Raw genomic sequence first — 14712 nt, forward strand, 5'->3', positions numbered from 1 at the left:
GTTTGATGGTCACGGTAGCATGTATCTACAGACTCTGTGCTATGTGTGTATTTGTAGGAAGAGACAGGCAAATCCCTGAAGCTCAGTGGCTAACCAGTTTAGCCAAATCTATGATCTTCCTGTTCAGTGGGAGACTGTCTCATAAAATAAAGATGGAAAATAACTGAAGAAAGACACCTGATGTTAACCTCTGGCCTCCATATACATGTTCAGAGAGACACAGACACACACATCTCATACACACACACACACACACACACACACACACACACACACACACACACACTCACAGGGGTTGACAGGGGTTTTCTGTCCCACCTGATCCCTATCTCGGTTCATGAAGTCCTTTAGTCCCAAAGAAATCACACAGAGATCTACATTAATTTTAAACTGATTGGTCCAGTAGCTCAGGCCTCTCATTAATTAATTTTATAACTTATATTAGCCCATAATTTTTGTCTATGTTAGCCACTTGGCTTGGTAACTTTTTCGGCAAGGCAGTCAGTCACATCTTGCTTCCTCTCTGGGTGACAACTGCAGACTGAAACTTCCCTCTTCCCAGGATTCTGGTTGCCCCACCTCAACTTCCTGCCTGGCTACTGGCCAATCAGCATTTATTTAAAATACAAGTGACAGGGTACAGGCTATTGTCCCACAGTGTGTGCACGCACACACACACAGATACACACATATAGACACATACATGTGCATAATATGTGCACATATGCAGACATGCAAACATACACATGCATATGAACACATGGACACACACAGACACACATAGACATCACACATGTGTCATATTACTCATCCCAATTTGCCAGGCAACTCTATACCTAGCCCCTCTCCCCCTATTATGGTTAGACTTTTTACCCACATACATGTGGTAAACTTTTACAGAAATATATTAAAAATCTATATAAGCTATGTTCATGCAATGACTATGGGAAAAAAGACTATTGAACCACAGGTAGTTAGGCATAAACAGGTTTCATTGGTAACCATAAATTTTGTTTCAAGAAAGATTGAGTAAAATGAGACAGCTCCATCATGGATTCTCTGATACAGATATACAGACAGACACAACTCAAGTGCCAAGCAGCCATGTTAAAAGATTGCATTCCCCCACCAACTAGAAAGCTTTTTTAAAAATCACATTTACACCTTCCCTTTCAGATTATGATTCCATGTCTGAATAAATGTAAACACAACTAAAAATGCTTGATTAAAGGAAAGTGGCATTTAGCAATTTTAAAATCCCTGTTCTTTTGAACACTAAATAAATTTGGCACCATTAGCCTTAAGAGGATCAGTCTGTTTACTAGTGACAATTAGGCACTTACTTTTAAAATGTCACCCTATTTAATTCCTTCTCTTTTAAGCCTGCTTATTATGCAGACAGCATTTCTTCAGGGGAGGCTTACTTTAGGAAGGGTATGCTGATTACTCCCAATCGTCCTAGCTGATAGTCTTAGAGGGTGCTCTACTCAGATGTTATTATGTTTACTCATTATTTACCTCCTCTGATTAACAATTCTGCAGTTTAAAACAGAACAGAGAGAAACACTTAAAGAAGAATATTATGTGAGGCTGCAATTGAAGAATTACTCAAAGAAAGAAAATCCTTGAGACAGCTTTATCACACATTTCCTCCTACAAAAATGTCCTGAATATCTTTGAATTCCAAGGTTAGATAGAAAAATGGACAGAACAGTGTTCCCATCTTTCAGGAACTCACTATCAGGTAAGAAAGACAGCTAAAGAGACATGGAGGACATGCTAAAAGTGTGGATATTTATTCATTGTAGTCCTCTGACAATTTACATCTACCAGTTATATCTTGGGGTATGTGTACATATCATCTTATTCAATCTTTATCATAGATTTATAAAATAGGAACTATTTTCAACTTACAAGTAGAAGAGATTGTTCAATAAAAGAGTTAATTTAATTTCTTCAAATAATACCATTAGTAATTTTAGTAGTGAAATTGGAGCCTGGTCTGTTTATTTATAGTATATAATAGTTAACCTATGTTTTGTTTATCAAAATTAAATAAAAAATATCAAAATATCTAGAGTACAATGAAATGAGTAATTATTTTCAGTAATTCTGAATATATGTTATTCAAGACAGGATTTCTCTGTGTAACTTTTGGAACTTGTCCTGGAAATTGCTCTGTAGACCAGGCTGGCCATGAACTCACAGAGATCTGCCTGCCTCTGCCTCCAGAGTGCTAGAATTAAAGGTGTGCACAATCACCACCTGGATATAAACAGTAATTGTGAGGTTTGGGTGTTCAAAGTTGTCTCCTATAACAGAAGACCTAACAGATGTGATCGTTAGCGGGCATTAATCATTTCATAGATCCTTCATTACTATTGGGTTTGTCAATCAAAAGCTATAGCTGTGTGTTTTATCCAGCAACCAGTGCTGGCCTGTGAGCTTGCTCAGTAGGGAAGGGCCCACCCACTAAGCCCCCAAAGCTGAGTTTGATTCCAGAATCTACATGATGGAAGGATAGATCCATCCTTCCTGCAAGTTGTCCTCTCACCTTCACACATACACCAAGGCACCCATGTGAGAGGCACACACAATATGTATAATGAATAAGTAAAATGATATTCACTACTAACTTGACTTCTACTACATAGAAGGGAATTTTTATAATGAGGTATTTTTGTTGTTGGTGTTTGGACCTCTATATAACACCATTTTCAGAAAACATCGTGAGTAATGAACGTACACAGATCTCCTGGTTTCTTTCACCGTGACTGTTTGCACCTCGATCTGTTTTCCCTAAAAATACTTGCAGAACTAATATTACCATATTCTAGCCCTGGTACAGCATATATTATAGTTAATACAATGTATGTACAGAAGGTAGGTAGGTGTATCTACCTAGTATATGTAGGCATTTAAATGTTTGTTGAGTAAATCAATGAACACTTCTGTAGAATACCTTAAAGACAGCACATAAAGATGAACACAGTGAGATTTTCAGGCTGGGAACTCAGTGTACATAGATGTTGTACCAAATATAATCAACTTTCAAAGGTTAAAACTATGTACTCTAAATTAACAGAACCACTAAACTTCTTTTGAGCAAACAAAGCAATTAGTTCCTGCTCTGTATTTGCAGCTTGGCTAATGCATTTTGAATAGAGACCATTGAACTTGTTTTTAATGATTATTTTTCAGGGTTTTAACTCTCTATTGTGTGCAAAGATCTCTTAGAAAATCGAAAATAAAAGTCTCCCCTTAGTGATTTTGCCATTTTGAATTTGTCAAACATTGATTTTTGTGCATCTAATGGAGGCTTAAATTAGTGATTTTTTCCTTCCTTCCTTTTCTTTTCTTTTTTTCTCTTTATTTTTAGTGTTGTTTACTTTTCATTTGTATACCACCATTATCATTTTTCAAGCTGCCACTGAGCTCTGGGATTGAGGTATGAGTGAACTCACTCTCTGAAGTCTGCACTGGGAATATAATGAGCAGGTATTGGCTACTGGATTGGCTATTATTGCCCTTAGAACTTTTTCAATGAAAAAAGTTCAATATAGGATACAAGTCCTAGTAAATACAATCTTTTTTTTTTTTTGTTTTTTTTTTTTTTTTGTTTTTTCGAGACAGGGTTTCTCTGTAGCTTTAGTGCCCGGCCTGGAACTAGCTCTTGTAGACCAGGCCTGCCTCCACCACCGGGCTCCCAGTAAATAAAATCTTAATATAAGATACAAGGAGACAGGACCTCAGACCATTCAATCTGAGAATTCATGGAGACAGGATCTTGCCTCCCTTGGTCTGGGGATTCAGGCTGAGGATTTTGTAGAGGTAAGAACTACTGGCTCTGATCTTTCAGCTTTCACCCCACTAATATCTGGCTCAGGGTTTTTATTATTAAGGCCAATTAGAATTCGAGCTACAAAGAAAATATTAGAAGGTATTCATTTCAAAGTAAGACAACAAGGGACTTATGATTTGCGAACGGCAAGGCACATGGTTTTTCCCTGTGGCCATGCTCCTGAAGGATATCCTGAAGCATGTCCGTGTCTTACATGTTTCTACCAGCATAATTTGCAACTGGCGGAAATCTGTGCAATACAATATAGTAGCTACATGCTGTTGAGCACCAGAAATATGGATGAAGTATGGTTGGGAATTTTGAATTTTCATGTTAATTTTAAAATATATATACTCAGAAGTTACCCGTATGGTCAGGAGAGTGAAGGCACAGTTATTAAATGGGGAGGGCATGACTGCACTCATCCTACTGTGTATTGTCTGCTATCCTTCCTACAGATATTATGATGTTTTCCTCCTTATTCTTACTTCATCTCTGCTTGCTCTGTTCACATGTCCTCATTTTACTTTATTAATTTGAACCTTTTATAATTTTACTAATATTTAAACTCCGTGGATCCTAAGAGTACTCTAACTCCCCTCTTGCATCTATTTTCCTTCTGTTTTTCCTCAATTAATCTAATACTAATCTCTATTCTTGCCATATTTCCCTTCCAAGTCTAACCTTATCTTACTACTTATATTACTCTACCCTTCTTCCTCTATCTCTTTATAGTTACTGAAGATAAAGAGATGATTTTTTTTTAAAGCCAGCCATGAGGATATTTGCATGAGGCACCATCTAACATTGTGGTAGCTGCAGTGAATATTTTACACTTATAGTTTTAAAGGGCACTATACTAGTGCTTTAAGCAGATTGGTCTAATTTAGATATTGAACTACATTTTTAGTTCACTGGAGATAAACATACTTCAAAGTTATCACAACCTAGTATCAATTGAACATTGAACCCTTCAACTGGAAGAAAAGATGGTAAAACTCAACCAATAAAATAACCCCAGACTCACATGTCACAACCTAGAAGAAGGCAATGTAAATCCTGTAAAAATAACAACTCCATAGATGAGGATTCCAATTAAAGGGAATGAGATAACATTTTAAACAAAAATTAAAAGGACAATCATCAAAAGTACAGTTAAATCAAAGGTAAAACAAAAAAAAACCCTTGTTAATTAATTTAAAGAGAATACAAAGAAACAGTTGAAGGAATAGAGAAATTGATATAGGATATGAAAAGAATTTAGTAAGGAGAAATCCTTTAAAAAATTTAAAAAATGTAAAGTTCATTTAGTCATATAGAAATTCAGTAGAATGCTTTAGCAATAGAATGGATCAAGTGGAAGAAAGAGAACCAGGGAGAGATGACAAGAAAGATGAATTAGAATATTCAGACATCAAAAAAGCTTTATTCACAGAGAGACAAACATTAAATAAAACAATCTTGTAAATTTAATTTTGGTAGTCCAATTAGACATTGCTCATTTGTCAATTTCTTCTCTCAAACTCCACTTACAATAATTTCTCCTCCTCTTACAAACTGGAGTCTTGGCTGGATCAATAATATATCACCAAGGTAGATGATATCACATATGATGTCAGTAATTATCCAGTAGTGCATGTTGCCTGGTGTTTGGTATGGGAAGGCAAGGCGTGCTGGTAGCAGCCAACAGTTCCAGTGATAGGCGATGGTGACAAGAAGGAGCCATAGGAGATAGATCCGATCTAGGAAAACACAACATAAGTCATCCCAACAGCATCACAGACACATTCTAACAAGTTTCTTTCTCAGTTTAATCAAACGGAAGCACTATCTTTATGTGTATGCATAGTGTGTTTGTGTGTGGACATGTGCATGTGAAGGCATAGAATGTGTATGCACTTGTATGTAGGGAACAGAAGCTGACTGTATGTGTCTTCCCTCTGCTATTTCTTACCTGAGGTATAGCCTCTCAGTTCACCTACTGGCTAGAATGCTAGCTAGCAAACTTTGGCGATCTGTCTACTCAGTTACTAGGATTATACATGCACTACTAAAACCAGCTTTTGCATGGATTCTACTAATCCAAATTTATGTTCTTGTGCTTGCACAGTAGGCTCTTTATAGACTGAGACATTTCCCCAGAACTGATGATTGTGAGATACGGAGTTTGTAGTAAGAAATTCTATGATATATTCAGCACAGTTAGTTCTTGACCTAGAAGGCACCGTGATGCACAAAAAGAAGCAAAATGATAGTATCACTTTCTCCAAAAGAGGATAGTGTCTATTTTGTACTTTGACCAGACTGAATCTATTCCAGTGGGTAACTTTACTATTTGGATTCAGGAAAGTAAAATCCTGGAAATTTTAGATGTATCATTGCTAAGAAGCAAAGCATCTTTGGCACTCATAATTAAGGCTTGCCCATGACAAGTAGGAGAAAGACCTTCACCCTGCCAGAAGAGGGCTGGCTCTGAGTGGGGAGAATGGAGAGTCAGCTCACTGAGCCAACCAGTGTCCCTTCACATGTTACTTACACTTGCTTCTGGGACGATGTAGGAGAGAATCTGCTTGATTAGAGTAATTAGCTTAGTTAAGCCACAGAAGAAGACAGGATATATATTTATAATATATACATATATTTATACATATGTGTGTGTGTATGTGTGTGTGTGTGTATATGCATATTTCCAAGTTCCTTAGGGCTTTCTTTTCAAAGGTTATTTGGGTCAGGAAGTGCCCTAGCCTAGGTTTTAAAACAGGCAGGAGTATTTTAAATCTTGTCTTCTATAGAGAAAGGAAAACAAACCTTTTAAGATCTCATAGTTTAAATTATGCTTTCAAGATAGATAACATTGTGCAAAAACTGAAGCTCTCTCTGTACTTCTGTGTCAAAGGGGTTCTGGTGACTGCCAGCCCTCCCTGGGGTTTCCATCACTGGTACCTGTGTATGGATCTATGCTTCTAGGAAGTCCCATTCTTTTAAGGTACTCTTTTGCAGGTACCCTCTGGAGTTTGCAAGACAACATGCCGTGGTGATGTTCTTCTAGTTTAGAATTCTGGTCTTGTGTTGGTGATACCTCTGTAGACTTCACTTTATAGAAAAAAAGAGGAAATATTTTAATAAGTTAACATAGGTTAGCTTGATGAGAAAAATATTTGGTTTTCATGAAATTAGAATCTTTGAAAATCTCTGTGTAGGCAAGCAAAGCAAAACTCTCCTGTTTAAACTAATGGCCTTTATTTTTATATGTATTATAAGATATCATGTTGTACACCCTAAATATATACAAAAATGAAAGAAAACAGTGAAATATATGAAAAATGCAGAATAAAATTAATTTAAGCAAAAAAATTTTTTTTTCCTTTTTTCCAAAAGGAAATACCAGTTTAAAATTTAAAGGCATCACAGATCAAATGTTTCCCATCCCATATGGTTTGCTTTGAAGTTACAAAACATCTTTCATACATAGCTTTTGAGTTATGGGTAAACAAAGTTCAAAATATTGTTTTCGATATACATTTATCAAACTGTGATTTATTTCAATCTTACTCTTCAAACATTAACTACTGTATAATGCATAGTATGCTTTGAAAATAGTTTCCCTCAAGTCTACATCATTTCATTATAATTAGATTTGAAGATGTTTATCTGTTCTTAACATTCATTTTTCATCTTTCTCTCTTTAAATATTGGGCAAATATCAATCATAATATGTATTATTTTGTACTATGTTGTTGTTATTCTTTTCTCATACCCACATTTCAGTAATTACTAAGAATGTTGATAATTTTCCCACCCTCATGTGTCTATTTTTCATCTCCCTTTTCTCCATTAATTATTTCTGTATTTTGTAATATGCATTTTGTATAATATGGGTGTTGGTTAATACTAACACTAGTACTCGTAGCAGTCATTGCTGATGGCTTCCGCACATTTTCTGGGCCTAGATATGACCCTATGTGAATGCCCTATGCTTTTCTCCCTCAAAGTTTTCTTGAGCAGTTGTGACAAGTTCAAGGGAGTCAAGAACATGCTCCAGGAGCAATCAGACCTTGTAATTTGTCCCTCTTCATTCTGTCTTTGTTGTGTGTGATCTGTGTCTGATGTGTGTGAGCATGGATGTGCACCTATAAGAAGGTGGGTATAGAAGTCAGGCCAAGTTTCAAGAGTCAGCTCTCACCTTCTACTTTGTTTTGAGGCAGTGTCTCTCTTGTTTCTGCTGCTTAGTCTTCTACGCTAGCTGGCCTGCGAACTTCTGGATGATTTTTCTGTCTATGTTTCCCACGTTGCTGTAGGAGGGCTGGGATTACAGATGCCTGCTACTACCTCCAGCTTTTCACACAGGTTCTGGGAGTCTGAATTCTGGTTGTTGGGTTGTGCAGTAAGTTGATTTTTACTCACTAAGTCATCTCCTATTACCTTTTGTTCTTCTGTTTTATTTTGAGACAGAATCTCTTATGTTTTATGCTGCCTTCAGACTGGCTATGTAGTTGAGGATAGCTACTGATTTTCTTGCCCCTGTCTCCCCTCCCAAATGCTGTAATTATACACCTGGTCTATACAGTGGTAGTGATCAAACCCTCAGTGCACAAAGGGCTTTGTGAATTCCAGGCAAGACTTTGCTAGCCTGGTGCTAACTTTTCATGATCGTCACTTTATCTATTTTCCTTTTATTCCTTGTGCTTTTTTTATTGCCTTTCTTTTTGGTGCTGGGGATTGAGCTTGTGCCCTTGCACAAGCTAAGCTTGTGTTCTACCACTGAGCTATGTGTACATCTCCACCCATTGTGCAAAGTGTGTGAGTATTCGCTTGTATGTGGTTGCACATGTATATATGAATGTGCATTGCACGTATGAATGTGGAGGCCAGATGACAAAGTTGGGTGCCAGTTTTCAAGCTCATTTTGCATTTCTTTTTGAGATAGCATCTTTCACTGGCGTAAAACTCACCAAGCAGGTAAGGCTTGCTGGTTAATTAACACCAGGGACCTACTTGTCTCCGTCTCTTTGGTACTCAAACGAAGAGCTCAACACGTGTGTGTGTGTGTGTGTGTGTGTGTGTGTGTGTGTGTGTGTGTAATGTGGGTTCTACTGACTGAACTCCAGTCCTCATTCTTGCAAAGCAAGAACTTAGCTGCTGAGCTACTCCCTAACTCCTTTTTCTTCTTTTCTTGGAGTAACTCTTATTTTTCTGCTATAGCCAACCCTGAGGGTTACACTAATGCACCATCACATTAATTTCCTTCTTAGTCTCCTTTTGCTACTCTCAGATCTCTGAATAACTCTCAAAATAAACATATATATTTGTCTCAGGAATTGCTTTTCTGGGATCTAAGCTGAATAATTGTCCAAATATATGTTCTCACATAACTTCCTTCTCACTGGTACTTTGAAGGAATAATGCTTACCAGTCTGAGGGCTAGCTTCGGGTGAGGATGAATTCTCATCCTCTGTCAGTTTTCTCTTGTAGAAAGCAGTCCTTTCACGCATCCTTTTCACCAGGTTGTGTAGCTGGGCATCAGCATATCCATTTATAGTTGAGCCTTCAAACAGTTTGTTCTTAAAGCTAAATGAAAAACAAATTGAAATAAGTCCCTGAGGAGATACATACAGTTTTTTCCTTATGTATTGAAGATTATTAATTTCTCATTTTTGCCATTGAATAATAAAATGAAAACACTGACATAAAAGGGGAACAATTCTGATGGAAGATAGATTGTCATTGAAAAATTGGATGCTAGGCACTTGTTTTAGCAGCACATATGCTATTAGAAAATGATAGTTCTACAAACAGCAAATGGTCATTCTTGACAACATGGGACCTGAGGACCATGGTCCTATCATCAAACTCTGTCTCCAGAAGAAAAAAGCTGGTAAGGAAGGCAGGACCTAAGATGACACCATGACTTCATAACCCCAGAGATGATGAACATGTGGGCTTTGCTCCTAGAGTTAGCACTTGGTACATGGCGTGATTTACTTCAAGATGAGGAGGTGGTGCAGCAGGCTGATAGAATCATGTGAACCCTTTGAAAGATGAGTTTCTTTGCCTGGCAACAGAACAGGCAGTCAGAGATTCAAAGTGTGAAGGGGAGGCTACTGGATAGAAATTGCCCACCACATGGGAGTTTTTGAAGAAGGGGGACACTGATAAGAATTTTAGATCTCCGTTGACAGTGACTTTTGAATAGCTGATAGTAAGAAAACAGGACTTTAGTCCTATAACTTCAAGGATCTGAGGCTTTTTTTAGTGTTTTCAAAATTCTAGTTCTTTTGCATTTCCATATACATGTTAGAATATATTTTAAAATTCTTTGTGTCTTTCACATCATGCATCTCGATCCCATTTATCTCTTTGTCACTTTGTATCTGCCCTCTTTCCTTACAACTCTCCCATTCCAAAATAAAATAAAATTTAAGAGAAAAAAGAAAGGAGAGATAATAAAGAGAATCTTATTATGGAAGCTGTAGTGTGACACAAATCACACAGTTAACTCTTTTATCCACCCATCTTTACCCCCAAGTGTTCATTGCAAAGAGTCACTGATCTGGCTTGACGCTTCTAGTTTCTGCCTCACTATGATGCTAGGCCCTCACTGGGACTCCTCTTGGATATCCTACTGTTGCCCTGTGTCATGGACATCCTGCAGCCTTAGGTAGCCAGACTGGCCCGTTCACTTGCTCCAACAAATCATAGATGAGGTGAATGTTGGGCCTGGGTAGTTTCAGGGTTGGTCAGCTCTTCAGGTCTTCTTCATCCTCATGACCAAGGTAAGCTCTGTGGCATTACTCTGGCTAGTTCACCCCTTGCAGCAGTGAGCAAGGGAGGGACTGGTTCCTAAACTTTTATGCCATCAGTGTAAGCTCTCCCACACCTACACCAGCAGGGCCAGTTCTACTATGTTGCCCAGGCAAGGTGTAGGGACCACTCTTCAGAGTTCTGCAGCTGGTGAAAGTCAGGGACTGCTTTCCTACTCTTATGATCTCCAGGCAAGCTCTCACACCTACCACGGGTATCGAGGGGGGGCATCTCTCCCCACCTCCCATGCCACCATGTGGTAGATGACAAGGGGTGGAGCCATATCTCCCAAGCTCACATTCTAGGTACTGGTTCACCTGTACTCAGGAACTTCTATCCCTACCTTATCTCTCAATGTATGTATCTATAAAGACTTCTAGATCTCCAGGCTATTGCTTTTCTATTCCTTCCTTTTTTCTTCTTTCCTCCCTCCTTCCTTCCTCTCCTCCTCATCTTCTTCCTCCTCCTCCTCCTCCTTCTTTCTTGGTGTTTTTGAGAAGACAGGATCTTTCTATGTACGCCTGGATGCCCTGGAATTCATTAGTTCAAGCTAGCCTTAACTAACAGAGATATGCCAGCCTCTGCCTCCTGAGTCCTAGGATTAAAGGCAAGTGCCACTATACCCAGCTTGTCGTTTCTTAAAATTATCATTCATGCTTCTTTCAGAGGTCAAAACTTGTGGCTACTTTTTCAAATGGCTCGGACCAAGAAAAAGCAAATATCCACTGTAACAAAGGGTAAGTATAAATTTCAAGACCCATGCCTAATGACCTAATTCTATCAGTTAGGTTCAATATCCTAAATGTTTCACAACTTCCTAAAACCGGTGCCACCAGCTGGAAACAAGGTTTTCACACAAGAACCTATACAGTGGTATGTATCTCTGCTAGGGTTTCTATTGATGTAAAACGACACATGATCATGGCAACTTTTTTTGATTTTTTTAAAATTGATTTTTATTGAGCTCTACATTTTTCTCTGCTCCCCTACCTGCCTCTCCCCTCTCCCCTTAAACCCTCCCCCAAGGAACCCATGCTCCCAATTTACTCAGGACATCTTGTCTTTTTCTACTTTCTACTTCCCATGTAGATTAGATCTATGTAAGTCTCTCTTAGTGTCTGCATTGTTGTCTAAGTTCTCTGGGATTGTGGTTTGTAGGCTGGTTTTCTTTGCTTTATGTTTAAATACCACCTATGAGTGAGTACATGTGATAATTGTCTTTCTGTGTCTGGGTTACCTCACTCAAAATAATGTTTTCTAGCTTCAAAACATGGCAACTTTTATAAAGGAAAATATTTAAATGGGGCTGGCTTGCAGTTTCAGAGGTTTAGTCCGTTACTGTCATGGTGGGAAACAAAGTGGCATGCAGGAAGATATGATGCTAGAGAAGTCAAGATTTCTACATCTAGGTTGGCAGATATCAGGAATAGAGAGACATTGGGCCTGGTGTAAATATTTGAAACCCCAAAGTCCACACTCAATACATCATCCAAGAAGGCCATACCCACTCTTACAAGGCCACATTTTCTAATAGCATCACTCCCTATGAACCTATGGAGACCATTTTCATTAATCCACCACAGGGCCATTAACACTTAAATCATAATATAGGTATTTTATTGTAGTGAGTGCATGGAAAATAAATGAGGTCTTATGTTGCTATGTCTATTCAGTTAAAAGTGTCCACTGGACCTTGAGTAATAAGGTCATGCTTGTGTTACCCAGGAGGCATTAAAAATATAGTTCTGAAGGCAATAACTTGATGGTCATCAGTCCAAGGGATACTGGAGCAAACTTATGTGGATAGAATCATCCCAGACTGTTCAATCTCAAGGTCAAGGGCAGCATCTTTTTTAAGGTCTGGGAGACTTAGGACAAGATAGATTTTTAATGATTACTTATTCAATAAACCTACTACTTCTTACTTGTTGTTTGACCTTATTTGATTTGCTCCAATGGTTCAAAATTCTATAAAAAGCATAGTTGAGTGCTGTTGGATCATTAATTATAAAGTCAGGTACTAAAACTGTCAAAATGTCTATTTCAAGCAAGACCTGAGATCTGAGGAGAATATTTCTCCTTTCCTGAAGTATCTATAAGCCCCAGCTGACTGTGGAATTGCCACATAATCACACCAGTTTATATTGTGTGAATGTACCTTATGGGCAACCATGGAAATAGAATTAGAAAGTATGCTAGTGTTTCACACATGTCAAATATATTTCCACTGTTACATATTTTTGGGAGTGTTGACTGCAACATCAATGTGTCAGCCCATTTTCTTTTCTTTTTCCTCTGCTTCTTTTCCAGAGGATGTAATGCCCTTATTCTCTGCCTAGGTACAGATAAGAACTATAGACTTGTTTTTCTTTAGGTTATTTCGTGAATTAATAAAAATGGCAAATGGAGATGAGGAGACACATGTTTCACGAAGATGCTTGGGGGTAAAGGAGGAGCAATGACAGTGTTGAGAGCTCCTGTCTGTATGTCTTATTATACACTGAACATCCATCCTCGTGAGTATGTAATGGCGGCTTTGGTCTATGGAAAATGTTTTAACACATTTTGATATATAAACACAGAAGGGAAGTGTTCTTGGATAACTAGTGGGAGTTGGTTCACTATCTTACCTCGTGTGGATCTCTGTGACGCCACTCAGGTCATCAGGCTTGGCTGTATCACCTGTACCAGGCGAATCATCTCGGCTTTTTAAAAATAAAGATGCAGAGAGAAATCACTTTAAGAAGTTGATGAAAAAAAATGTCAAATTATAATTCCTTATTCAAAATTGAACAAATGATAGAACTCAGGGTTTGCAGAGGCTTTTGCCTTCCAGGAAGTGGATCTTAGCAAGACCTGGGTGGACGGGATTCAGGCTCTCAGTACTGAAATGTTGCAATGAGGCCGTTTGTTGGTTCCCGGCCACCTGGCAGCTCAGAACCAAAATAATCACACAGAAACCATATTATTTGCAATACTGTTTAGCCAATAGCTTAAGCGTATTTCTGGCTAACTCATATCCTAAACTAAGCCATCTCTATTAATCTGTGTATCGCCGTGTGGCTGTGGCTCACTGGGTAAAGTTCCAGTGTCTGTGTCCAGTGGGGCTCCATGGCTTCTCTCTGACTCCGCCTTTCTTTCTCCCACCACTCAGTTTAGTTTTCCTTGCCTACTTCTATTCCCTGCACAGACCCAAAACAGTTTCTTTATTAACTAATAGTATTCACAGCATACAGAGTGGAATCCCACTTCACTGAAATGTAGGAAATAGCTAATTGTAGAAGATGAGATAAGAAAGAAAAGCTTGTCATTTACATGTGGGTACTGATGTATCAGATTTAAGATGACCTGGGGACATGGCTCAGCTATTAAGAGTGCAAGCTGTTCTAACAGAGGGGCCAGATTTGGGTGGCTCACAGCCATCTGTAACCCCAGCTTCAGGGACTTCAACACTGTATTCTAGCCTCTCAGCATGCATAAATACACAGATGCACAGACATCTACATATAAATAAAGTAAGATCTTAATGAAGTCCTCTCGTTTAAGGTTGGATCTTTCAGATTTTATTTTTGTTTCATTTATTTTAATTTTTAACATAAAATTGTACATATATGAGGTACACTGAAGATTCGATGTGTATATGTAATTTGTAATGATTAAAATGAGTTTTCCTTTTAATTTCTTTAAACACTTTAATCAGGACTTTTTTCTCCTAACTAACTGTGTCTGGGGAGCTGCTGTCCAATTTCTTTCTCTCTGTGTGTTCCTTACCCAATGATCACTATTATATTAACCTCTCTCTCTCTCTCTCTCTCTCTCTCTCTCTCTCTCTCTCTCTCTCTCTCTCTCTCTCTCTCTCTCTTAAAAATATTTATTATGTATCCAGTAGTCTGCCTGCATAAATGCTTGCAGGCCAGAAGAGGGCACCAGATCTCATTACAGATGGTTATGAGCCACCATGTGGCTGCTGGGAATTGAACTCAGGACTTCAGGAAGAGCATAACCATTTCTCCAGGCCTCCTATCTACTTCTTATAAGATGAATTCTTCGGGTATCTACACAAATGAAAA

General features: G+C 38.3%; 1 protein-coding gene across 1 annotated transcript in view; it reads right to left on the minus strand.

The window, feature by feature from the left end:
- Window positions 1-14712, minus strand: part of Cngb3 (cyclic nucleotide gated channel subunit beta 3) — a 129480-nt gene that overhangs the window by 64272 nt on the left and 50496 nt on the right. Inside the window, exons 4-6 of the mRNA XM_075967652.1 lie at window positions 9252-9409; window positions 6785-6934; window positions 5375-5583 (exon numbers count right to left, since the gene is read on the minus strand). Of these exons, the coding sequence (XP_075823767.1) occupies window positions 5375-5583; window positions 6785-6934; window positions 9252-9409 (517 nt within the window). The remainder of the gene's footprint in view (window positions 1-5374; window positions 5584-6784; window positions 6935-9251; window positions 9410-14712) is intronic.

The sequence above is a fragment of the Microtus pennsylvanicus genome, chromosome 3 (assembly GCF_037038515.1).
Source record: "Microtus pennsylvanicus isolate mMicPen1 chromosome 3, mMicPen1.hap1, whole genome shotgun sequence".
Classification (NCBI taxonomy): Eukaryota; Metazoa; Chordata; class Mammalia; order Rodentia; family Cricetidae; genus Microtus; species Microtus pennsylvanicus.